Below are 27,535 nucleotides of genomic sequence, written 5' to 3'. Positions count from 1 at the left end.
ACCACTTTAAGAGGGAAATGTCCCCCTCAATAAATGACCAGTGAGCAGAGGCAGCATTCCACGTAGGAGCCAGGCAGAAGTTGACATGTTTAAGGAAGAGGACACCTCTAACTGCATCTTCTGCTCTTGAGAAGCAATGCAAGCAAATGGCACCTGATCTTTGCAAAGTCATGCTGTGGGGATGGAGCCAGAGGCTTGCACTTTGGAAGGATGAAACGGAATGAACCAGGCTTGTGCTCGTGTGGAAGCAGGAGCTGTAGCGAGAGTTAGCCAGGAGGTGTCACTGTTACAATGCACTGCACCATACCCATCTCAGCTGGAAGATGACTTTATAGCTACTACAACCAGGACTTTCTTCTTTTAGCTTAGTCTTTCTCCGATTATTTAACTCCCTTGGTTACTCTGCATTGGTTTTATAAAGAAAGTGAACCTGGCAGATATTTATGGCATTTTTTGATACAGTAAATATTGCCGGATTACAAATTCAGGGCTAGATTCTGATGGCGTTGCTCACAATGAGTTAGGTACCTTCCTCCTTGAATAATCCTATTGAAGTCACTCAGTTACTCCTGGAGTAAAGTCCCATTCAGTGTGGGTAAGGCACTGCTTAATTTGTAATGAAATTGAGGCTGTTAGGGGTCAGGGTCAACCAATTTTTTTTACATTCATAACTGCCGCAGCAAGCCCAGGGGTGCTGGGGCTATGAATTGCCACGCCTAGAGATGCCGGGACTCAGCCCTGGCGCAAATTAAGCACTGGAGTCAGGGTATCAGAATTTGGCCCTCAACAACTTAGGGCTGTTGTTTGATGGTCTTATTTGACTTCCTAAAAAAACAACAAGGAGTCTGGTGGCACCTTAAAGACTAACAGATTTATTTGGGCATAAGCTTTCGTGAGTTAAAACCTCACTTCTTCGGATGACTTCCTGACTACACAGGAAGAAACCTTTTTCCAATTTGGAAAGGATTAATGATCCTTCCTGTAAAGGAAGGAGTGCTGTCTAATGGTGAGAGCAGAGGCTCTCAAGTCAGGAAATCGGGGACTTTTGTTTCTGGCTCTGCTACTGACCTACTGTGACACCTTGCATAAGTCATATAGCCTGTCTGTGCCTCAGTTATTCCATCTGTAAAATGAGGGATATAATACAGACCTACTATAGCTCATGAGGAGGCTGGCAAGGGCTTTGAGATCCTCACCTGAAAGTGGCTGAAGAGACACAAGTATTATTCTAATGGAACTGAATAGTTCACCTCAGTTTTGGCAGCCTTTCTGATACAAAAAATGAATGGCAAAGGTAGGGAAGTGTATCCCGAAGGTCTAAATCAGCTATCAGAACATGCCAGCAACACTTAATTTGCTTCTCAGCAGACTAGCTGCAGCTCAGCGTTCATCTGACCTCATTTATTCTCTCTGAGGTTCCATAGGCCCAGCTGATGAATAAAGCATTGAGCTTGCCTCTGAAGAGCTCAGAAGCGATGTTTGCAGAACGGGCATGTTTTCAGATAGCGAAGAAGCAGTAACTTAGCGCTTCCAGTATTTCTGGCGGCATCGTTTTCAGAGTCGGACGCCTTGTCTTCTGCTCAGGGAAATCATAGGGCTTCAAAACTCCCAGTGCTCAGGATGTTAATTCCCATCAATGCGATTTAAACTCCAACCCGTGGCTTTTAAGTCTCCGACTGCAGCTGGAAACGTCAAGCTACTGAGAGAAACATGAAAGAGATTAGGAATCAGTCCAGTCATCAGAAATGATGGGTATACCTCTAATTACATTGAGGGATGGAAAATAAAAACAATCCCTTAAGTATATTTACATATAGATTAAAAACAAGTAGTTAAACCTCTAGATAAAAATCATTCTCTAACCATGGTAGTTACTTTAACTGGAAAATACAATGAATGCAAGCCACCGTGGTTAATGAATACAGCTGGACCAGGCATTGTATTGCTGTTGCAGAGTTGTATATAAACAGCTGAACTGCATCTTTCAACTTTGATCGGAGACTTTGAAACCAGAAGAACAGCTTTAAATTTGAAACTTCTGTTGGAGCTCGTACTTCAGTTGGGCAGAATGCCAGGAAATGTGAAGACTTATGGCATTACGAGTCTCGTGTAGAGGAAAAGACCGCAGGGAATAATTTAAGTTTGTTAGCTGTAAACAGAGAGATTGAAGTATCCGCCTTCTTTTCCTTTAAACCATCTTTTGGGGACGAGAATGGGGAATTTTAGAGCTCATAAATGTTATACCGATAGCATGGTCTAAAGCCAAAGCATTGTGGTGGCAGATGGCTCTGCCAAGGTGTCCCGCACCTGACGCTGCAACATGCCTTCTTTTCTACTCTTAGGTCTTTCCTATGAAGAAACTGACCAACCGGGCTGAATGCCAAGTGTCAACTAAGGAGACACTTGAAACCACTAAATGACCACCACTGAAGGCACCTGAAACCACCACGCTTTTCATCTGTGTTACCTAACCCATCTTTAGACCAAATTCTCTAGAAAGGATACAGGGGTCTCTTGAATGACAGAATAATGGTACTAATTTACACGTACTCATTTTCATCTGTGGATCTCAGCATGCTTCACAAAGCCATGGCCAAGTGGTATTCCTATCTAAACGTTACCATGGGGATGCTGAGGGACAGAGAGGTGAAGTGACTTGCCCTGGCTACTCAGCCAGCTGGTGTACAAAGCGTGGAGAAGAACCCAGCAGAACCTAGCAGCTTTGCATCTAATTACAGCAAAGGAATGACAAATAAAACATCAAACACACAACCAGGCTCTTGCCCAAATATGAAAGAAGGGACCTCAAACTGGAAACAACAACTGGGAGGCACAAATCTAACGGAGAACCCCAGAAAGAACAATGCTGTGATTGTGGCACAGGAGAGGTTGAAAAAAATGAGTCTAGCATGAATAAGCACTATCGGATCAAGGTGAATAGGACTGCTTGTGTGAGTAAGTACTACTCTTGTAAGTATGGGTTGCAGGGTCAGCACTCTGTGTTGATAACTCAGCCTGAGCTACACTGGGAAGCAGATCATAAGCGCCCCCCTCTGGGCTGAATTTATAAAAGAACATTGTTAACATTAAACACGGACAAATCTTTCCTAGTTTGAGACATGGAACTGGTATTTCCCTCCCTGGAAAATTGCTGCCCTCTGAACATCAGCTCGGATTGTCATTTATGTCGTATGAGAGGAGAGCCATCCATCGTGGTCTAAGGAACCTTCTCAAGTGATAGGTAGAGAGTTTCCATTGCCAAAAACTCTGTGCACGGAAAGGAAAACTTCACTGCACTTTGCTCTGGCTTGGGAATCCTGACCCTAAGTGAGGAGGGTCAATTTTCATTGGTCAATCTGAGGGAGGTGCAAAAAAGCTCTAAAGTGCTAATATACAAATCTTTTTGGTCACAACTCCCTTTGCCCAGCTGGGGAGCAACTTGGAAAAGTGGTGAAGATACTAGGTGGACTGGAAACATGGATTACATATCAAACAAAAAGGTTGCAAAATGTAAGGCCCCGATCCTGCAAAGACTTATGCACGCCCTGAACTTTATGCACGGTGAGTAGCACCAGTGGAACCATTCGCAATGTGTAAGTTAAATACAGGCGTATGTCTTTGCGGGATCAAGGCCTAGATACAGAAGACAGATTTTAAAGAAGGTTTTATAGGATTCTCCTCCAAAATAGTCAAACTATTTAAATGGTAAAAATATAGACAGATTAGATTGCACTAAATGTACTCCAAGAAGAGCAACAAAATACTCAGTGAATCACCTAGAGTCACAAAGAATCTTTGCTATAGGTAAGTCTATTTGTGTAGAAAGATAAGTTAATTGAATTTACTCACGTTCTCCCTTGGAGCCTTTTTTCTTTTGAGCCTATTGGTACAGCTTGGTAAGGCAACTCACATCTGTTCATGTATTTATACCTGCTCCCGTATTTTCCACTCCATGCATCTGATGAAGTGGGTTCTAGCCCATGAAAGCTTATGCCCAAATAAATTCGTTAGTCTCTAAGGTGCCACAAGGACTCCTCGTTGTTTTTGCTGATACAGACTAACACGGCTGCCACGCTGAAACTTAAAAATGATGGGCCTAATTCATCAGTGTGTTACTCCGGTTTTAAACTGGTGTGACCCCCGATGGAATCACACCCATGTAAAAGCAGCCCTCCAGCACACATAGGCTTCCTTGTGTTGGAGCTGGGATACTGCTGCCTCTTCAGTGTCAATAGTGGGGTTTGCATCTTTTTAGTGTATTCACTTTGCAGTCCTAGGAGCAACACAAGGATTATCTAAAAGGGAGAAATAAATGATGATGATTATTTGAGTTTGAGACACACAAATGAGCAGGGTGAACTTGCTGTCAGTCACCCCACACTCCTAACCCCAACAGCAACAAAACCAACCCCCCACAGAACCAGGCTAACCAAAAAATGCAAAGACTGAGATCTTCCCAAACCAAAACACAGTCTCCTCTTCCCGTCGCTACACATAATGCAAAGCCAGTGAACCCAGAGCTGCAGTGTACCGTCGGCACAAGGAGGAGTAGCTGGGTTGAATTTGCTAGTGAAAAAAATATCATAGGCTTGTTGTTAAGAAAGAATGAGAACTAGTTCTCTCTGTGTATCCCAATTAATATTGGTTTATCATGTGTGCCCTGAAAAAAAGACAGACAACATTCAAACCAAGAGGCATCACATTAGCAGAGAAAACAGAAGAACAACATTATTTGCAAATGAAGGTAGTTTAGATTACAGACAAACATTGTGCCTGTCACTGAACTGCACTAAAAAAAAAAAAAAAATAGTTGACCTGGATGCACATCAATAAATTGAGGAAGGCGTTTTGACAAGACACTCGAGTGGAGAATGATATGGAGAGAGAAGGAGAAACAGAGCAAAGAAACAGTTCACCGAACTGCAATTTTTGGATGCAAATAATGATTTTGGCCCAGATCCTCAAAGGTAAATACCTACAGATCTTTGAGGATTTGGGCCTCTCTTCTTTGTTTGTTTCTGTTTATTAATAAGAAAAAGATACAGTTCTACCTGTGAAACCATGTGTCCGAAAGTGGATTGCTACTAGAGTTGCATTTAAAAGTTGTCCCCTAGTCTCCCAGATAATGCATTATTTGGTATCTTTGCTTTCACCTTAAGGGGCTATAGTAAATAAATAAATACAATAAATAAATTAATAATCAAGAATACCTACCCTTATATAGTGCTTTTCATCCATACCTCTGAAAGTGCTTTACAAAGGGAGTAAGGATCATTAGCCCCATTTTACAGATTTACATTTTACAAACTCAGCACATTTGGGGAGAACAACAACAAAGAACAAAATCTTGTACTTACCGGCCAGTTGCAGCCACTGGCTTCTCTTTCTGGGAGAGGTAATGGGAAGCTCAGTGAAGGGACATCAGAAGTGCTGCTGTGCACGCACGGCACAACCCTGCATCTCTCGTTCATGTGAATCGCCCCGCTGGTTTTAATGGGACTACGCACACGAGTAAGGGCTGTGGAATCAGATCCTGGATGGTCACATAGCAGGAATGATGGGTTACCGGCTGTTTGGATGGAGACGGTAGCATCAAGACTGTGGTAGAAAGAAGCGGCTAGAGCATTGCATCCAGCACGCAAAGCAGTAGCACGAGCAGGAGCAGCTGTATGGTCCGAAAGAGAAAAAATAGTTTCTCTCTTTGTACACTTGGTGCATTTTAAAATGTTCCCAGAGAGGGGCAGTAGAGACCAAACCCATAAACACATGGAAAAATACTTCCCAGTCACCAAAAAGAAAAGAAAGGAGGAGGTGGGGGAAAAGAAAATTACTGTTTTATAATGGATTTTTCTTAAATAAAGGGAAGTCACGTTTTGTGTCTACCTAGAGAACACCACTATATCTATAAAAAAGGAGGGCTAGGGCTCATATAACACATAAATAACCCCTAGCTCTTCTCTAGCACTTTTCTCCCATAGATAGCAAAACACTTTACAGAGAAGGTCAATATCATTATCCCCATTTTATAGATGGGGAAACTGAGGAACCGAATGGCCATGATTTGCCTGTGGACACCCAGCAGGCCAGTGGCTGAGCTGGTAATAAAACCTGTAATGCATCATGGGGCTGAGTGGTGGGCAGCAGACAATCTGTCTGCAGAAATGCAAATGTTGAAATGGATGAGCGGTGTAAGCGAGAACAACTACAGGAGGCACGTGTATGTTAGAGACGTGCTCAGCGGCACACCCATAAACGAAAAAATGAGGGAGTGCAGGCTCAGATGTTTTGGTCCTGTGAAGAGCAGTTCTGACAGCTGTGTGGGTAAGAGAGTCCAACAGATCAAGACTGAAGGAAAAAAGACAGGGTGGCCACCCTGAGGCTTTTGAGAGTGACTTCAAACCTCGGTGAAACAGCCACTGCCTGAAGGAAAAGCCATGATTCTTAACCTCCAGCCACGTCCATCTGCTTTAATGAATGGAGCCTACTCTGTTGTCGTCTCCCACCCTTTTGTTATTGTTTTATGGCACCATCTCACATTCCAAAATGCCTCGTTATTATTATTACGTGCATTGCATTAGAGCCGAGGAGCTCCAGTCATGGCCCTGTTGCGTTAGGCCCAGTTCACACAGATAAGAAAGAGATGCTCCTTGGCCCAACAACCTTATGGTATACGGGCTTGTCTATATGGACAGTGAGTATGCGGCTAAAGTAGCCTACAGCGCTGTAGTCTGCTGAGCACTAAGTCGTCATGTTGGACCATGCTACTGTGTACTAAAAGTTCTGAGTGTGCCTTAACCTACCGCTGCATACAGATTTCAAGTGATGGAGAATCCACCACGCCCCTAGGTCAGTTCTTCCAATGGTTAATCATAGAATATCAGGGTTGGAAGGGACCTCAGGAGATCTAGTCCAACCTCCTGCTCAAAGCAGGACAAATCCCATTTTTTTTTTAAAAACACACCCCAGTTCCCTAAATGGCCCCCTCAAGGATTGAACTCACAACCCTGGGTTTAGCAGGCCAATGCTCAAATCACTGAGCTATCCCTCCCCCTAACTAGGGAAAATTAGCTCCTTATTTCTAGTGTGAATTCGTCAAGTTGCACTGAGAGTCACTCTAGTGATAAAAAAGGTTCTATTTACAGACACATCGCCTATGAATATTTATCATGTACGGAGGCACGGGCAGTGGGTAGCCTGTTGGGGGTAGGGCGGCTGGTGCTCCGGGGCTGGGGGCCATGTGCTGCCTGCCGGGTGGGGCGGACGCTGTGTGGTGCTCTGGGACTGGCAGCTGTGTGTGTGGGGGGGTGGGGTTTAAGGAGAGGCCTCGGGCAGAAGGGGTGGGGAAGGGGAGGGGAAGTATGGTCTCACGGCTATAGGGAAGGAACAGGAATGTTGTTGCAGCTGTGTTGGTCCCAGGATATGCGAGAGAGAAGATCGGTGAAAGAGACAAGATTTCGAGTGCCCCAGGCCTTGAAGAAGAGCTCTGTTGAGCTCGAAAACTTGTCTCTTTCACCCACAGACATTAGTCCAATACTAGATATTACCTCACTCACCTTGATTGCATTATAGTATGCCCAATACATAGCATGTACCATAGCAAGATACCTGCCAGAGTTCCAGTTTGGCACTTAAGCACACCGATTTTACGGATAATCCAGTGTTCCATTGCAGCTCTGCTTTCACACTCAACATGTAATCAACGATTGCAAGTGGAGTAAAAAATGATACTGTTGGAGAGATATTCCAGAGCTAGTACAGTTTTCTAAAGGATCTAACGGGTTAATTACCTTGTAGTGAATGCAGTCTGTGACAGCTGCTCGAGTCCTATTGGCTAGAAGGGTTTGGAATCACACACAAAGGTGAAATGTGTGGAAGTCTGAATCTGGTGACCTAGGCAGAGGTGTGCTGAGCGCCATTTTGGAGCTGGCAGAGATAAATGTCTCGGGCTGGCTTGGTCTCTCGCATTCATTGGTAACCTTTTCTTTTCTTGGTGAAAATCAAACATTTTGCTTGAGAAATCCCAATGGGTACTTTGTTATCGGTAATGCATACCAGATTTCATTACCTGAGGATTTATACAGGACACCAATGTCCCGGGCAGAGTAAAATGAGTTGGCTTGCTCCAGAAATTCACCATTCCCCACTGTTTTGCTGACTACCACCACCTGTATTATTTCTGAGGTCATGCAGCACGTCTGCTGGACAGACTGATGTCTGTACAGCTGACTGTTTGCATATCAATTCTAGAGTCAGAGGAAATTCTTCAAATCCCACGGCACAAATGTGCACAGCTACCGCAAAGCAGGCAGAGTTGTGCCAAGTTACAGCCTCTGTGTCTCTCCTCAGTTGCTACCCGTATAACAAATGCCCTGTAAAGAAAACTGGAAAATATTTCAAGAAGGAACAACGATAACACAAGATTATCTGCCAAAGGATGGAATTTAATATTCATGGCTTTTCTCTAGCCTCTGTATTTCCTGTTTCTAACTTAACCCTCTGCAATCACCAAAGACCAGCAATATGCTAATAATTTGCACCTCTAAAAGAACCCTCCCCTGAGATCTCAAAGCACTTTGCAAATGTTAGTGTATTAGGGAGGCAGAGATATATTATCCCCATTTTGCAGGTAAGTGACCTGCTTACCTTCAGTGCATCAACCCACTCAAACTCCTCACACGGCAGGAGCTTGGGCCCAGATCCTCAAAGGTATTTCGGTGTCTAACTCCCATTGAAATCCATGGGAGTTAGGTGCCTACATATCTTTAAAAATCTGGGCCTTGGCTACTGTCCCTGCTCCTGTTTCCTTCTGACAAAATGAGACACATCCACCCACCCTGCATCCCTTTCGCCAAGTGCTGGGAGAAGCCCCTTCCCCAATGGATAAGCCCATTCTGCCAGCCTCCCAACTCCCCTCATCATTCTAACGCCATGCTTCGATCACAGCTGCCGATTTAACCAAATGGCTTCATTAAAGAGAGAGCACTGAGGGGTACTTTGAAAAGTGACCTCAGGGAGGGCCCAACTCTGCCAAGCTTCCTCACACACAATGGTGCCTCCTTTCAGGGGAGATGGGGGAGTCCAACTATTAATCAGCATGAGAATACAGCCCTCAAAGAGAATTCATGCACCTATGGAGGGTTGCAATTGCCAGCTAAGGTTTTGCTCTGTAGCCACTGCAGGTGTTCATATATGTCAGAGAACTGCCTTCCATTGCTATCCCTCTCTCCCCCTTTTCTGGTTTCCCACCAGGGCGTCTTCAATGCACCGACACTACAAAAGGTGGCTGAAAAAGGGATTAATTAGAGCTGCAAATTAAAGTCTGTATAAGGATGGAGCCCATGGGTTGCGCTACTGAAACTGCCTGCAAAAAAAGTCATCTAGGCCCAGATCAGTGCAAGCAAAGAGGCCCATTACTCCCCACTGGCTTCATGTTCGTACCTTTCAGCCTGTCTGCCCCTTTGGAAACTAGGCAGTTCTGACTCTTAGCTGCTGGCAGAGGATGGTGAGTAGAGCTAGTCCAAAACATTTCTGTCAAAATGTTTTATTTTTTGGCCAGAAAATCAGTTTTTCATCTAAATGGAAAGTTTTGTGGGAAATGTTGGTTTTTGCTGATATTTTTGGGCTTTTCATCAAAATCTGAAAACCTGAAAACTGAAGAGTTTTAGTTGAAAATTGGGGGGAAAAATTGGTTTAGAGCCAATTCCCCCCCCCAGTTTTTGGTTGATAGAAACTGAAACATTTTTGGTTTTGGGTTCTTGGCAAGCCCCCCCCCCCCCCCCAAAAAAATTCTAAGAAAATTTAGACAAAAACAAAAATGTTTGCATCAAAATTTTTTGCAGGGGAAAAAAAAAAACCAACCCATTTCCCAACCAGCTGTAATGGGAAGATTGGGAAAACCCTTTTTTTTTTTTTTTAAGTGATGTAGATGTAGGAAGAACTCAGCAGCTCCCAGTGAATTTCACATGCAGATGATGGACTTGAGAAATAGACGTGATTCTCCTCTCACCTACACTGAAGTGAAGGATGTAACAGGGCATCAAGGGACAATCAGGCCCAGTAGAAACTGAAAAATTACATGAGATTGTTTTCAGATGGGGCTTGTTGATTAACAATGATTATTAAGGAATTAGATCTTGATTCTGGAAAGCATTACCATTTAGGGCAACCACTAAGCACTTGCTTAATTTTAAACTAATCCCATCTGGAAAATCTGAGGAGTAGAGATAAATTTGAAATAATCTCATACTCTGCCCAGATTTAGATTCCTCCATAATTTTGGGAATTTCATGTGTAGAAACAGCTTACAATCTGACATGCACACTGGCTTCCTGAATAATGTGGCGCAGAATCAGGGAAGCACAGAAGTTTCGGAGAGTTCAAGTCTGAGCCAGATCTTGGTGGCTCAGACCTGTTTCTACTCTCAAATATAAAAAGGGACTCAGGCTGATTCTGCTTTTATTAGAGCCAAGGTTAACAGTTTCAGAGATTCTATCACAGCAGGATCTGGCCCAAAGCATTTTAAGTGATAAAAATCTCTCTTGCATGAACACCTCAGTCTAGAAGCTTGGGGCACCCCAAAAGAAGCTGAAAACTGGTTGAATATCCCTGGCCTTAGAAAGGTCAGAGGCAACAGCTGGGAGAAGTATATAGAATGGGGCAAATAGATCGAGGCTGTCACCCCAATAATATTATATATATATAAGTCACCTAGTTTTGTCTTGCATGGTTTTACTGGACTAGCCTTCTCTCTGGTTGCAACTAATTGCGTTGTAACCTCAGTGAAGGTGCTGCTAACAATTCCCCTTTTTATTGCTACATGTATAATATTCACAGTGGTTTCCCTGGCTGTCTTCTGGATTTTTTTACAATCATGTCATAATTAATTTGATATAGTGACTTCTTAGCAGACTGTCACTGATCACTGTACAGGGAATGCTTTTTGCTGGAACAAACCCAGCCATCCAGCTGGGCATGTTTTCTATGTTGCTGCTATTAAAAATCACTTACGCTGCATTGTAAATTTATGTGGTGCTGTCAGGAGCTTACAATGTAAGGGCCCTGGGTTTTGCAATCGGATCCACCCAGGTAGGGTCCCTGTGGATTTTATTCTTTAATTACAACAGGAAAAACGTGTATATGTCACAAAACCTGTACATAGATGTTCAAACGTATCCCTTCCCTCAGACCCTGTGCATGTTGCTTGGTCACGTAGATATACCCTATGAAGGCAAGAAAAACCCATGGTGCAGAGTCCCGGGCTACGGGGTTAAAAATAGCCATGTAGATATTCAGGCTTGGGCTGGAGCCCAGGCTCTGAAACCCAGAGAGGTGGAGGGTCTTGGAGCTCGGGCTCCAACCCAAGCAGGAACATCTACCTTTAGCCCCGCAGCCTGAGACAATTGACCTGGGGTCTCCAATTCGGTGTTGTGGGTTTTCTTTGTAGTGTAGATGTACCCTTCGATTGTAAACTCTCTGGGGCAGGGGCCATTTCTTAGTACATGTCTGCACAGTGCCTAGGGCAATCCTGATTATGGCTTCTAGGTGCTACTGCAATGTACATATGGAGCAATAATAATAGACAGTGGCCACACATACTGGCAAGGGTGTGCAGGCATTGATCTTGGGAAGAGGGCGGGAAGGGCTTCTAGAAAAAGGGCATTTTAAAGGAAGAGATTGAGGGAAGAGAGTAGATGTGTGTGGTAGATAAGAACAGGGAAGTCTATGGGCTGTATTACACTGGAGGTCACAATGGTCCCTTCTGCCTTATAATGGAAGGATCTGTGAATCTTGAGTCTAAGGCCGCATGAGACCTAGAGAAGTGGAGAGTGGGAGGAGGAGCTGGAGGGAGATTGGAGGGCTAAAGGGGCACTGCGGGGCAATAGCAACAAAGATGTAGGTGGGGATGATGTTATGAGTGGCTTTGAGGGTGAAGGCTGAGAATGTAAGTTTTTGGGGAGGTGTAGAGGAACGGACTCACCCCTGCGGCGCCTCCTGCTGGTCGTCTCGGGAATTGGCTCTTCCAGCATCCTGGAGCGCCCCCTGCAGGCTGGTGATCCGCCTGTCCTCTGGCCCCGTGTCCCTCCCGGACCCCGGTGCCCTTGTATCTGGAGTGCTGCCCCCTGGCAGTTTCCCCTCCCTGGGGAACCCCCCACACACTATCCCTACTTCACCTCAGAATAAGGCCACTGCCAGTCTCCAACTAGCCCCCACTCCCTGGGGCAGACTGCAGTATAGGCCACTCATCACAGGCAAGGTTGGGTTTGGACCTGCTGCCTTGGCCTAGCCCTGGGCTGCCCTCTGCAACCCCCAGTACCCCTTGGCCTCCTACTAGGCCACAGACTGGGGCTATCCAGGCTGGAGCTCCCCAGCTACTCAGCCTTTCCCCAGCCCTGCTCCACTACAGGTACCCTATGTCTAGCTCCCTGCAGCCAGGCCCTTCTTTCCCTGAACACAGAGAGAGAGAGAGTGCGGAGTGCCTGGCTCCCAGCCTTTTTATACAGGCCAGCTGTGGCCTGATTGGGGCATGGCCCAGCTGTGGCTACTTCCCCAATCAGCCCAGGTTTTAGAGCTGCAGCCCTCTGGCAGGGCTGTTTTAAGCCCTTCCAGGCAGGAGCGGGGTAACCATCCCGCTACAGGAGGGAATGTCTTTTTGTTCCATGTCTGTACAACAGGCTCCTGGTCCATGACTGGACCCTGGATTCCAGGATTGGGCTGACATGATCAGAATGGCAGGTGAGATAGAGGACTCAGGCCTTTGGGCTAGGCTGGGTGGGGGAGAGTTGATATGGGATGGAGACAGAAAAGACTAAATTGCTGAAGTGACCAGGTTTTAGCAGTAGGGACAAAGAGGAATCTGGCACTGGTGTGAATGCTGCTGGAATACAGTGTTCAGTTCTGGTGTGCACAACTCCAGAAGAGAGGGGTTAGAAAAGTGCCATGACAACAGTTAAAGGATGAGGATATATGGGTATCACAAGGAGCTCAATCCATTTAGCTTAACAAAGAGAAGGGTAAGGGGTGATTTGCTCACAGCCTGTAAGTAGCTACATGGGGAACAAATATTTAATAATGGGCTCTTCAATCTAGCAGAGAAAGATCTAACGTGATCCAATGGCTGGAAGTTGAAGCTAGGCAAATTCAGAGTGGAAATAAGGCATACATTTTAATGGTGAGCATAATTAACCATTGGGACACCTTACCAAGGGTTGAGGTGGATTCTCCATCACTGACAAATTTTAAATCAAGTTGAGATGTTTTTCTAAAAGCTCTGCTCTAGGAATTATTTGGGGGCAATTTCCTGTGTTATACAGGAAGGCAGGTTAGATGATCACAATGGCCCCTTCTGGCCTTAGGATCTATGAAAGGGCAGATGTGGGTGACGTGAAAGAAGTCACAGCAACAAGAGTGAGTGAGAGATCCTGGATGTGGGGAGAAGGGTCAGTCATCACACCAAACGTGTGAGCCTAGAAGTGCAATGGCGCTCTCAAGAGCATTGGAGAAGGGAAGTGCAGTTACACCGGGGATGAAAGTGGCCCAAGGATTTCAGTTATGGAGTCAGTGCGAGACGACACCAGGATATCTGAGGGGAGATGCTGAAGAGGCAGGTAGGGATGCAAAGGGAAGAGCAGGAGACTGGGGAATCATCAGCACTGAGGTCGCAGGACATTAAAGGTAGAAGTCCCCACGGGCTCACCTACACTGACAGCCACCAGTGGGCTGAGTCATGTTCTCACCAGCATGCACAGGCTGAGATATCTGAGGAGAGAGCCAAATCCTTCACCATGACCCACACGAGTCACACAAGCTTTGGCCTTGCTGGGTCCCAGGAACGATGCAACAATAATACATCGGGCACGAGCTGGTTACAGCCAAGCAACAGGAGTGCTCTGAGACTGCAAGTGCCCATTCTGCTAGCCAGAGACTAAAGCAGACAACTACTTCAGGCCACAAGGGGTCCCGCCTGGAGTCTCCACTGTGGAAATATGCAGGACACACATCAGATGCAGGACTCTGCTAATTGGTAAAGTCTGTCTGAGTGTCTGGCCACCATTTGGCAGACAACAGCTCTAACACTACAATAAATCTAGCACAATGAGGTCTCTCTGCATTCTTTTCAGCTCCTGTAACACGAAAGGGACATGTCCTGGAGATTCGAGCCAGGCAAGTCTCTCAGAGTTTGAGGTTTGGAGGGGTTCTCCAGCTACTTTTCTGGGGTTTGCAGAACTTGTGTTGGTTTGCAACCCCCTCTTACTCCCTCAGTTACATAAATCCTGGATAATGTCATTTTAAACATCACTATTATGATTATTAGTCTACAGGGCATTTACTGATTCTATCACATTATTCTCCCTGCTTCTTGTTACTTCATAGTCTCTCCTGAATAGAGCATGAAGCCACCAACACTTGAGTCTGAGTCAAACTTTGATAACCAGGATGTCTACTTAGGTTTGAAGTCCGACAAAATAAGAGCATTTCCCATCCCCACTGGAGAGTATTCAGCTCTTCTGCTATGGCTGGTTAGAAACATTTCTAAGGAAACAAACACACTTCTACGGGGAAAAACACTTAGAAAATTAGCGAGCTCTCTCTTGACAAGGTATTTTAGAAATCTAGATTTCAGTTCATGAGATGTGGTAACTAAATACAATATCCCGGCACGTGTGAACTAATGGAAAAGGACCCTGACATTATGTGCAGCGATGTACAAAGATGCCGAGCAGCACCCATGTCCCTTCAGGTGACTTGTTCGTTTCTGGTGAGCATTGTCTGCAGACTGGGATGGCCACAATGTGGCAACATGGGGGCATGGGGCAGAAAAAGAGCGTTGGTGCATCTTGAAGGGTCCTCTCTTCCCCTGTAAGAAGCATCCAATTAAAGAGAGACAAAAGGTTTCCAAAGTGAACACTGTACAGGACAATAACAAGAATGAATGACCAGCTGGTCCTAGGAACAGACAGAAGGATGGGAGAGGAGCCAGCAGAATGATGAATAGGTCTGGAATCTAAATGCTGTAGATTAGCAGCTCATACAATCAGTCTTTTGCCAGGTGCATGTCATTTGGACAGTGAGATGGCCTACGACTGATTCCTGGCCTGACTGAAAATCGCCTGCGTTTATTAAGCCATGGTCATGGTAAGAGACTACAAGAACTGTCCTGAGTAGCAGCTGATTGAAACACAGACTGCTCCACCCATAGATATGGTAGTTTAAGAATATAAAAACTGCCATGCTGGATCAGACCAATGGTCCATCTAGCCCAGTATCCAGTCTCAGACAGTGGCCTGTACCAGAGCTTCAGCAAAAATGGACTTATCCTACATGAACTTATCCAGTTCTTTTTTGAACCTCTATTTTGGTCATCACAACATCCTATGGCAATGAGTTCCACAAGTTAATTGTGTGTTGTGTGAAAAAGTAATTCCTCTCGTGTGAATTATACCTGCTGCCTATTAATTTCATTGGGTGACCCCTGGTTTTTGTATTGTGGCAAAGGGTAAATAACACCTCTATTCACTTTTTCCAGACCATTCATGATTTTGAAGACATCTATCATATCCTCCCTTGGTTGTCTTTTTTCTAAGCTGAACAGCCCTAATGTTTTTAATCTTTCCTAGTATGGAAGCTTTTCCTTACCTTTGATCATCTTTGTTGCTCTTCTCTGCAACTTTTCCAGTTCCACTATATCCTTTTTGAGATGGGGCAACCAGAACTGGACATAGTATTTAAGGGGTGGGTGCAACGTGGATGAATATAGTGGCATTATGATATTTTCTGTTTTATTTTCTATCCCTTTCCTAATAGGTCCTAACATTCTGACAGCCTTTTTGACCACTTATGTGCATTGAGAGAGAACTATCCACAGTGACTCCAAGATATCTTTCTTTTCCATTTTAAAGCCCATCATTATGTGTGTGTAGTTGGGATTATTTTTTCCAATGTGTATTACTTTGCAATTGTCAAATTTCCTCTGCTATTTTGTTTCATGGGATCCCCCTGTAATACTTCAGGGTCATCTTTGGACTTAACTATCTTGAATAATTTTGTGTCATTTGCAAACTTTGGAAGATCATTGAAAAACAAGGTCCCAGTTCCATGCAACACATACTTGGGTACATAACGGTTCAAGTGATCCAAAAATCCAGTCTCAGCCTTAAAATTTCATCTCACCTTTGGATTTCTTGCCCTGCAGGGTGACTGCAGTCAAATAATACTGGTCTTTTGTTAAAAATAACCCCTCCCACACCAGAGGACAAGGAAATTGTAGGGCTCCAGAACTGAACTCTAAATCGTCAGATAGTCTTGTCAAGCATTACAAAGATGTGGCAGAAGCTCGAAGCCAAGGAACGCAGAAATGGGACTATGACTCCTTTTGGCCATAGAGATTTGTTGAACTGCAGTCGGCCGCACAACAGCACTGTGCCGATTTAGCTACCATGGATTGTATACAACGTTGGCTTCTGCATCAGTGTCCACAGATTCTCACTAAAACCAGGGGGGAAAAAGATATCCCCAAAGGGCTACATTGTGTTCTTGGGATATATGAAGGAAAAAGTGATTCTTACTCCACCAGAGAAGAGAGGACCACAGCCAGTAACATTCTTGGTAGCATCTGGGGTTGAAACGAGGAGGTGTTCCATATATCTAACTTATTGGAAAGGAATTCCCTTCCAGAGAAACCACTTAGTAAATAGGGTCAAGCTAGTTTGCTGTCAGGACTCAAGAGGCAGCCAACGCTGACAACAAACATCAGGACTTAAGAGTGAGCGGAGGAAGCAGGTGGAATCTGAAGAGGGAGAGCCGAGTTCCAAACAGCTGAGCAGACGTTATGCTTTACTCTTGGTACTGTCACATCAGAGCATTTGAGCAGTTTAGCTCCACCTGCCCCGATGAACTTGACTAAGGACTCTTAAAAGGGAAAGCTGAGACAATAATGAAATAGCCAAGGATGGTTTCTAAATCACCCAATCCTTTGTTTGGATGATCAGGGATACAAGTAGAGAAAAACAGCAAATTGTTATATGCAAAAAATGCATGTCTATTGGATTTGTAGAAGAGATATTGGCAAGTACCGTGAACATTTGAAGCCAAAGCTATTACAGCATTCACTACACCCTCCCACCCTTTACCATATCCCAACTGAATATAATGTCTTTTGGCTTAGTAGGGGTTTCAGCAACGTTTAAATAGGTCAACAATTACAATCACATGTTGACTGTGCAATACACTATCCTGATGAAGTGTTAATATATAGCAACCTCTGAACAGTTTGTAGAATTTCGCTGCTGTTTTATAGCCATCACAGAAGGTGGTCTTAACAGGTACCTCCTAAGCCACCTTAGAATAGGTAGCTTGGTATAGGGGATACAGCATTAACGAAAGAAGTGTTAGGTGTGAGATTAGCGAATGGAGAAGACAACCAGGATGCTAAAGTCTAGCACTGTCTATCACAGGGGTCGGCAACCTTTGGCACGCGGCTCGCCAGGGTCAGTTTGTTTACTTGCCGCATCTGCAGGTTTGGCTGATTGGCCTGGAGCGGCGAACCAATGGGGGCTGCGGGAAGCGGCGCGGGCCAAGGGATGTAAACAAACATCGCGGCAGATAAACAAACTGGCCCGGCCCGCCAGGGTAAGGACCCTGGCGAGCCGCATGCCAAAGGTTGCCGACCCCTGGTCTATAACGATATACATGCTGCATTTCTGGAAATAGTTTTGGGAGAAGTCAGAATTTTAGAATTCTAGCACTGCACTACTCCCAGTAACTTTGCCCTTGCTAAGGGACATATGGAAGAATCAAACTTGAATATGAAAAGAAGCTATTGTCTTTCTAGTGATGACCAGCCAAAAAATGATCATTCATGTCGGAGTGTGACTGTGTTTGCGCTAGGGTACCTATACATTTCAAAGGAATATTTCACCAGATCTACAACATACTGACCTTGACGGTAAACAGTAGGATCTAACCTGTGAAAGAAAATACTCGAACTGTCAGCCTGAACAATGAGGTCCTTTCTGGTTCCATATTCCAGGACAGTAAAGGGGACGCTTAACTCCTCTGGCAACTTATTTCCTTCTCTCTGTAAAACAACTGCTATTGAAACAACTAGCCTCCAGCTGGCGGGTAAGTGGGAGAAAGCTCTCCCCCTAGGGCAAAAACAGAGCTGCCTTATCGAATCACCTATGAGCTGTTTGTCCCCCACCAGCCCTCTGTGCCATGGCTGAGTTCCAACGGACCAGGGCATGACCAGTCAGGAGATGGCTTCTTACACGAGTGTTGCTGCCAAGTCCCCTAAGCCAGCTGTGCTGTAGAATGAGTGATCTCTCTGGGCTGACGGCAGTCTTTCAGGTCCTGTTATGTCTGAAGATATCCACATTTCCCCTTGGATAGTTTGGAATCGTCTCTTGCAAAGGAAATTCTCATTGTAACCGCTCTTCATCTCCAAGAGTGGCTGCTTTAATGGGTCTCCCACCAAACTAACACTCTTAGGGTATGAATCATAATAGCAATCTTTGTATTTTTTAAACACTCACTAATTACTCCTCACAATACCCCTAGGAACCTGCTAAATATTATAAATCCATTTGACTAGAAAATTGAGATACATACAGGTGAAGTGACTTGCCTCAGGCTACACAGTGAGCAAGTGGCAGAGCTCTAAACAGAATTCAGGAGTCCTGACCTGAAAGTCTGGTGTCAGTCTGTTTCCCAATGACCACATTTCCAAGGGCAACCATGACAAGAATGGCAAAGCTGGGGGCAAAGTCATAATGTCATGCAGATAAGTATCTGAACCTCCAAATATATATGAATGTAAAACATTGTTTCTAATACAGCATCTAAATAACCAGCCAAAATTAAAAGCGCTTTCTTGCAGAATTTGAACTCTGGAAGGTGAATTTAATGGATGCCATGGTCAAGGTCGTTAGGAGGAAAACAGTTGTTGCTCAGTTTATCAAAACGAAGATTGAGACGTGATTGATTACGGTGTGTAAGTGCCTTCACAGGGAGATTACTTCGGATACTTATGGACCCTCTAATCTAGAGGAGAACGGCATAACAGAAGCCAAGATTAGAAGTTAAAGCTTGACAAATTCTAATTAGAAATAAGGCACAAATTGTTTACCAGTGAGATGATTAACCATTGGAACAGACTACCAAGGGAGCTGGTGGATTCTCCATCTTTTGTCTTCAGAGCCAGACTGGATGTCTTTCTGGACTATGCTCTAGCCAAACACAAGTTATTGGGCTCAATACAGGGATAACAGGGTGAAATTCTGCATTATACAGGAAGTCAGACAAGATGATCTAATGGTGTCTTCTGGCCTTACACAATCTATGAATATGGAAGAGGCTCTGGCAGGTTTAAAAAATGTAAAGAAAGAAGTTTAAATAGACAGGGACAGAGAACGGCTGTACATTGCCCAAGAGTGGCAGGGGGAGGGGAGGTAAGCACAAATGAAAAGGAGAAGAGAGTTTGGCCTGAGGAGTTTTGCTTGGGATAGTTTATTTTGAGGGGTTGTCACTTCCTTTCATAAATACTTGCTACATCTTTTATTGTGCCTCGTTTGTGGCATTGTGCATTCTTCCGTCCAATTAAAAAGCACATGGGTTATTGCTTGTGCCTACAACAAACACATCCAAAACCACTCAGCTTTGAATACTTCTGTTTATTCACACCAAGGAAGTGTGCAGCTAAATTACGTAGATACCTTTCAAATGGATGGGATAATTTTTACTCCAATATAATTTCCACACGCTCAGCAACCTTCATCATAAGGCTGCGTCTGTGCGGCAGCTACCATTAAACATGGCTGCCACTTCACCTTGATTCTAACATACATTGAAAGAAAACTCTCTGAAATGTGCTTATAAAACCCCCTCCCCCCCATGCAAAAGCTTTATCCTCCCAACAGACTCCCAAGACCTATGCAGCTTACCCCAAATGGAGCCTAGATCAGTTTTTCCAGCCAGGCGTTTTCTGCTGTTGTGTGTCACCGACCAAAGAACTCACTTGGCATTAGCTACAGATTAACATTCCCTGTATGTTATTTTGCAACCACATTGGGACGAGACCCATCAGTTCATGATTTCTTAGCACGCTGGGAACGCCGAGCTGCCAGTATTTCACTGACAAATGACCTTTTACACCTACCACAGATGTCAATGGTGGGTCCTGGACTCATCTGAATCCAAGTCTCAGTCAAGTATTAGACAGATGCACCATGTGTTACTTACAGACTTACTACTTCTTTATTTTCACAGTTAGCTGTTTGGTTTTGCTTTGCATTTTTTTCAAGTTCATAAACCTTATAAGATTGTTATGGAAAAATTAATTTACTATTAAACCTATTCAATTTGTTTCAGAATGGAACAATCCTCTCTTTTTGATTTTCATTTACAACTAGTTCCATTCTGCTTGACAGTTTTTTTTTTCTATTTATAGCCAGCACAATTTTTTTTTTAAACCATGGATACAGTACATACGTAAATTAACTAATGGAAAAATATATACATTTCACTCTGTAATGAGAACCTTAAATGCTATTATTGCCATGGAGGATATATCCCTGTATTATAATAAAATATCAAGCAATAATCAACTGCTAAGATTTCTTTTCCACCAACAACAGAGAAATAGCACCATACATAAGATAGTGAGAATCTACACTTTGTAACACAATTGTGCAACTAGAAATGTACAGTACTTTAGTAACAGTACAGAGAGTATTGTTTACAATATGGAAATACCACCACTGTAATCAAAGAGCATCAATCTCTTATGAACAAAAAAAAAATATCGTCATGGCTACACTGAAATAAACAGCTTTCTTTTCACTGGTATGTAGTAACTGAGGCCAGAGCGTAGCTGTAAATTCATAGTAAAAGCATCTATAAAATGATACAAAGCAAAAGTGCAGAATTAAACATTTTTGTTGATATTTTTGGCCATTACAAAATGGGACGGGATTTAGGGTCATCAGGAGATCAAGTAATACAAATGGGGCTCTGTTTTTAATGTAGGAGGATTTCTGCTCAGAAATAAATGGCATTTGTGCTCAGACAGTCAAAAGAAATCCATCCATTGAACCAGCAGATTCATGTCCCATTATATGGACGCAAACTTGGGGCCTAGCCCAAAACCCCGCTGACGTCAATGGGAGTATTTCTATTGACAGCAGAGGGGGCTGGATCAGGGCCTTGAGAAGGCGAAAAAACTCCCACTATGTAAGAAGTCCATTTCTTATCACTCTGAACAGAATGAAAGGGTCTTGTGATAAATCACATGACAGCACAAAACAACACAAGTAACATGCTGTAATAAATGACATGCGAGGATGTGGCATTTCACAGAGTCAAGCCACACCGTGAGCTGAAATGTTACCCTTTAAGAAAACCCCAAACCCTAACAGGGATGCAAATCACTTTACAATGGGGGCCGTGAATGGCAGAGTGAGGTGCATGTCAGTAGGCTGGGGTAAAGGGGTGTAACTTACCCCTTCAGTGAAGGGACTGAATGGGGAGAGTATGGCAGGAAAAGCTACTAACAGGCCTTCTTAAGATAAAGCAGGCTCTCTCTGCTTGATCTGATACCTTCTTGCACTTTCTCATTACCTGTTTATCTGGCTACTCTGTCGATTTTGGTTTTTATACCATGACCTTCAATCAGCTACATTCCCCCCACCTCTCTTTCTGCATTAACTACACCATTTTATACTGACTTATGCTACTTGGTAACTTACACAACCAACTATGTCAGCTCTGAATTTGGACCCAAGGTTAGAAATAGGAGGAAAAGATTTGATTCGGATTTTAAAAGGAACTTACCCAAAGAGCCACCGGTATAACAACCATCAAATTAGAATCATTTCCCTCACACACGAAAACTATCTAGTATGCAGAATAAAGATCTGTTAGGGCCAAGCACTTACAGAGAGATAATTGTGTACACAAATGTGCCTTTATGCGTGCAGACCAGCACTTGGGTGCACAAGCCCAGTTGCACAAGCAAGGACACATTTTGCCCATGCACATGTGAATGCATATGCAGTTATCAGTCTGCAGATGGAAGTTAGGTTCCTATGTTTGAAAGCTCAGCCCTTAATAAAGCCATTACAAATTATTTCACCGAGCTCCTGGATACCGGAACAATCCAGGGAGAAACTGTTGTTTAAAAATGTTAAGTACTAAATGCCTTTATCCCTCGGCACATTAAAGGAAGGCAATAATAGCAATAACATGAGAGAGAGGCATGAGCCACAATGCTCACATTGGGATCCAGACTTTCCCAATGTTTAGTGCTGGGGACTGGGTTTTGTTCTGTGCCCATCTCCAAAATCATAAATATTAACATACGTCTCTAAAGCAAGTATAAAGCTATAATTCACCCATACAGCTTGGCTGATTTCACAGAGCGTGAGTGTAACCTACCCACGGCATGCATGGCAGCAGAGCTTGGCAAGGGAAAGGATACGTGTCTGAGGCTATGTCTACACTACCGCAGTAAGTCGACCTATGCTACTCAACTCCAGGTACGTTATTCACGTAGCTGGAGTCGACATACCTTAGCTCGAGTTACCGTGGGGTCTACACCACGGGGGGTCGACGGCAGAAACTCTCCCGTCGACTTACCTTTCTCTTCTTGTCAGGGGTAGAGTACAAGGCTCGACTGGAGAGTGATCTACTGTCTATTTGGTGGGTCTCCACTAGATCCGCTAAATCGACCGCCGGTGGATCGATCTCAGAGCGTGGATCCTGGTTGTAGTGTGGACATAGCCTGAGTTAGATATGGCAGAGAGACATTGATCGACTGTAATGCTCACTAAACCAAATTCTGCCCTGTGTGGAGCTCCCATTTAAATCTCAGGGACGAATTTGGTCTGAAGTTTAGACACGTGTAAGACACTATCATTTACACAGCACTCTCCAACTGTCCTCATAAAAGGAACACCAGGTAACAAAGCAAAAGGAGACAAGACTGATGCTATGGGTGTGGCTATACATGGCTATCTCGCTACAGCTGTGCCGCTAAGAGTCATGCCGTGTAGCTGCTGTTTGTTGGCTCTCCTGCTGACAAAAAACTTCCATCCCCAACGAGCGGCATTTGCGTTGTTGGCAGGAGAGCCTGGCACACTGTTCACACTGGCGCTAGTTGCTGGCAAAACTTTTGTCTTTCAGGGTGGTTGCTGTTGTTGGTTTTTTTTAACACCTCTGAAAGACAAAAGTTGTGTCATTCAATCGCCAGCGTAGACATAGCCTGAGTGTGAAACCCTGGCCCTACTGAAGGCAATAGGAGTTTTGCCATTTTGGCTTCAATTAGCCCAGAATTTCACTCTGAAAGTCTACTAACTGCTCCCTTTCTGTCTCAAAAGGATTTAGGATGTATACATCCTAGGGTACGTCCAGACTACCCGCCGTATCGGTGGGTAGTGATAGATTTATCGGGGATCGATATATCGCGTCTCGTTAAGACGTGATATATCGATCCCCAAACGCGCTCCCCGTCGACTCCGGAACTCCACCGGAGTGAGTGGCGGTAGCGGAGTCAACGGGGGAGCCGCGGCCATCGATCCCATGCCGTAAGGACCCAAGGTAAATCGATCTAAGATACTTCGACTTCAGCTACGCTATTCATGTAGCTTAGATCGATCCCCCTCCACCCCCCCCAGTGTAGACCAGCCCCTAGAGAGGGGAAAGATCTGCTTGGTCTCTAAGGCTAGGTCTACACTACCCGCCTGAATTGGCGGATAGAAATCGACCTCTCGGGGATCGATTTATCGCGTCCCGTTGGGACGCGACAATCAATCCCCGAATCGACGCTCTTACTCCACCAGCGGAGGTGGGAGTAAGCGCCGCCGACAGAAAGCCGCAGAAGTCGATTTTGCCGCCGTCCTCACAGCGGGGTAAGTCGGCTGCGATACGTCGAATTCAGCTACGCTATTCACGTAGCTGAATTTGCGTATCTTAAATCGACTCCCCCCTGTAGTGTAGATGTACCCTAAGTTACCCTTCCTGCAAATGCTGTTCTGGTCTCTGTTTCGGGTATGTGCCAACCCTAGTTGGTTTCACAATACCCTTAAGAAATAGCATTCAGTCTCATTATCAGATTGAATTCCAAAAATTGGAAAGAGGACGTTAAACAACCCCTCCCCAACAAACCGTATATATTTAAATGATTTCCAGCTACTTCCATCTCATGCAAGTGGTTCTGGCTTAAAATTAACTGTCTGCTCCTGGGTTAATTAGCTTCCATTTCTTTAAACTCGTTGAGGAGAATAAGGCATCATAAAAGAAAACACATGTGTTTTTAAATAGAGAGAGGGGGATATGTTTTCAGAACCAGACAGGAGAAGGAATTCCCAATTAGTGTTTTTTTTTTAAATTACATTAAACGGAATGTTGGATAAAACTGTGCTGAGCTTTCTGCAGAAATTTCAGAGACATCCATCCTCTGCTATCCGTTTTCACAAGCTTTTATAGCAAATCCCCCTTTTAAATTAAGCATTTCATTTGTGTGTGTCCCTCCAAGCCCACCCCACAGCATGCTGACTGTTGGGAATTAAGAGCATCAGATGGAAGCCAAGGTTGAAGCATTAAGTAATGTCTGCACGTTTGCTGAGTTATTTGCCAGAGGCTTTCTCCCACTGAGGTACACATGACTTTAGTCAATTTAATCACGTTGCAACTCTTGTCTTTTTTTTTTTCTTTTTAAATGGTAGCAAGCCATCCAGTGGCTGGTAATAATATATTAAAGTAAAAAGCATTAATGAAAAATGTAATGATGTCAAAACACAATAAAATTCTACGTGATTGGCTCCTTGAGATGACTCTTTTTTAAGGTGGATGAGTGGATTACTTTGGTACATCCAGTCTGCAGAATTAGTTTCAAGTCTTATTAGGTATGCTTTGGAATCCACCACATCGTAGCAACTCATTAAGTTCCAGTACTCAGAGCTGCTCGTTCGTGATTTACATAGAAATAGCTGTAATACCCTAAGCAGCAGCACCAATTCATTAACTCTTCTGCTGCATCTTGTTTGCGTAAAAGTCTCTGCATGTCTGGCAGCAGCGTTGATACCATCTCATGTCTTGGCACAGGTTCTTCTCACGGATCACCCTGCAGTACACTGTCCACTGGTCCCCTGTACACTTATATGTGAGAGCAGCTTTGGACAGAAATAGAAAGAAGAAGCCAGCATGTTAGAGGAGAGCATCCCATGTGTGACCAAAATACCCCGAGCACTGGATGAGGGAGAGATGGCTAATCTTAGTCAACACTGGGATTTGGGTGGCATGCGTTATGCTCGAAGTAGGGTTGCTGCCGAAAAGATCAGGGCAACAAGTTGGTAGTGACTTGTCTGACAAACACAATGGAAAGAACTATCATGAAGAAGAATGTTGCAAGGCTGGGCAAGCAACAGATGGGCATATGCTTGAAGGCCCTGAGGAATTCTCACACTGGATCAGATCATCTGTTAGTGTCCTATTTCTGGCCCTGATTCAACAAAGTGCACACAGCACATGCTTAACTTTAAGCAGGTGAGTAGTCCCTAGGATGTCAATGGGGCTACACACGTGTGTAAAGTGAGGTATGTGCTCAGTGCTTTGCTGAATGGGGCCCTTTTGACAGTGCCCAGTACTAGATACTGCAGCAAAAGGGGAAAGAAACCCTGTAATGGAAAAATCATGAAGCAACCTGCCCAGTGTGGTTAGAACATCCTGGGCAGAGGGGGAAAAGACCAATCCAAAATCAGCGTGGGGAGGGATAGCTCAGTGGTTTGCGCATTGGCCTGCTAAACCCAGGGTTGTGAGCTCAATCCTTGAGGGGGCCGCTTAGGGATCTGGGGCAAAATCAGTACTTGGTCCTGCTAGTGAAGGCAGGGGGCTGGACTTGATGACCTTTTGGGGTCTCTTCCAGCTCTATGAGATAGGTATATCTCCATATTAACAAGCCAGACTCATAGAAAGTGCAAAATGGGACACTGGAGTCACTCGCAGTCATGACCCGCAATTATGGGTGGGTGCAGCTTCCCTTTTTAGGATAAATATTGCAATATTCTACAGTCATGGAGTAATATTTTCAAAAGTGCCCAAGGCCCAGATCCTCAAAGGTACTGAGGCCCCTAATTTCCACTGACATCAATGGGAGTTAGATACTTAAATACCATTGAAGAGCTGGGTTTAAGTGGTTTGGGGGGTTTCAAACGTGACATAGACACTTAGGAGCTGTAATCTCATTCAAAAGCAATGAGGCATGGGCTCCTGAATGCCTGAGTCACTTTTGAAAATGGGACTGAAGTTCCTAAGTCACTTCGGGTCTGTCTACACGGCAATTAAACACCCTCAGCTGACATGGGCCAACCAGGGGTGTTTAATTGGCACATGAGGCTAGGGCTACCAGGCTGTTGATGTAGGCGTCTGGACTCAACGGCTTTGGTCCCTGTGAGCGGGGAGGGGCCCGGAGCCCAGGCTCCCGCCCAAGCATGAACGCCTACACCGCAATTAAACAGCCCCATTATTTATTATTTGTATTACTGTAGCTCCTAGGAGTCTCGGTCCCGGACCAGGACCCCACGGTGCTAGGTGCTGTACAAACCCAGAACAAAAAGACAGTCCCTGCCCCGAGGTGCTTACAATCTAATTCTGGATGGTTTCTGTAGCGTACTGGAGTATTTTTCTAAATAATAAATTAAATAGAGATATCCTATCTCCTAGAAATGGAAGGGACCCTGAAAGGTCATTGAGTCCAGCCCTCTGCCTTCACTAGCAGGACCAAGTACTGATTTTGCCCCAGATTCCTAAGTGGCCAGGCTTTTCCATTTCAACTCATTTCCCCAATCTTATTAACCAAGCAAAATGCAACCCAAGTCACTAACATTCTCTGCTTATCCCATTTTACCCATCATGGGACAAGGTGTTTGAAGCGTGGAATGATGACTGAGTGCGGGTGAATGCCCTCACCCAAAACTCCCAACCCCTTTCTCTCTGACCCGTGGATATGCCTGCCTGCTCCAACTGATCACTCAGGGAACATGGCTCGAGGAATTCTGGCTTGGTAGAGGTCTCAGGCAGAGTGGATCTATGAAGAATAAAGCATCTCTTTACTCTGGAACATTAATTACCCAGAGATTCTGATGGTCGCCATGCTTCTGTCTCTGATGAGCCATCGGGAACCTCGTTTCTGTAACATTCAGCATAAGGACTGTGTTTCCCAGATACCTGGGCAGGATATATGCTCTGGTGTTTGATGGCTTCAGGCTGATTATTTAACCTCCCCAAGAATTGTAGCTCTGCATCCACCCACTCACCGAGTCTGGGCGAGGTAATTGTGTTGACATTTATCTTCTCATTGCAGACCTCTTGGTGACACTGCCTGTAGGCTGCTGGCTTGGATAGGACAGGGCACTCGTTGCCATGGCGGCCGGTGACTTTGTGCATACACTGCACCACACGTGACTGGAGGCCCTTCCCGCAGGTTGAGGAGCACTGGAGAAGAGAGGGACATCTTAGTGCAGTGGTTCTCAACCTATTTACCACTGTG

The 27,535-nt window shown here is 44.6% G+C and overlaps 1 protein-coding gene and 1 long non-coding RNA gene across 4 annotated transcripts in view; both read right to left on the bottom strand.

The window, feature by feature from the left end:
* Positions 1–852: 852 nt before the first annotated feature.
* LOC112059173 (uncharacterized) lies at positions 853–9,603 on the bottom strand. The gene is made up of 3 exons (XR_002888395.3): positions 5,358–9,603; positions 3,850–4,295; positions 853–1,699 (listed from the first exon to the last, which is right to left on the bottom strand). It is a non-coding gene; the product is annotated as an uncharacterized LOC112059173 (long non-coding RNA).
* A 10,621-nt stretch (positions 9,604–20,224) lies between these two features.
* The window catches only part of ADAMTS17 (ADAM metallopeptidase with thrombospondin type 1 motif 17), a 269,254-nt gene continuing 261,943 nt past the window's right edge, over positions 20,225–27,535 (bottom strand). For all 3 annotated transcript variants that reach the window (XM_042856603.2, XM_024102933.3, XM_024102934.3), the window contains 2 exons: positions 27,303–27,480; positions 20,225–25,160 (listed from right to left, as the gene is read on the bottom strand). In XM_042856603.2, coding sequence (XP_042712537.2) covers positions 27,333–27,480 — 148 coding nt within the window. In that variant the 3' untranslated portion in view covers positions 20,225–25,160; positions 27,303–27,332. The remainder of the gene's footprint in view (positions 25,161–27,302; positions 27,481–27,535) is intronic.

The sequence above is a fragment of the Chrysemys picta genome, chromosome 10, assembly GCF_011386835.1.
Source record: "Chrysemys picta bellii isolate R12L10 chromosome 10, ASM1138683v2, whole genome shotgun sequence".
NCBI classification, from domain to species: domain Eukaryota; kingdom Metazoa; phylum Chordata; order Testudines; family Emydidae; genus Chrysemys; species Chrysemys picta.
The sequence above is the reverse complement of the archived record's forward strand: the minus strand, read 5'-3'. Positions and strand labels throughout refer to the sequence as shown.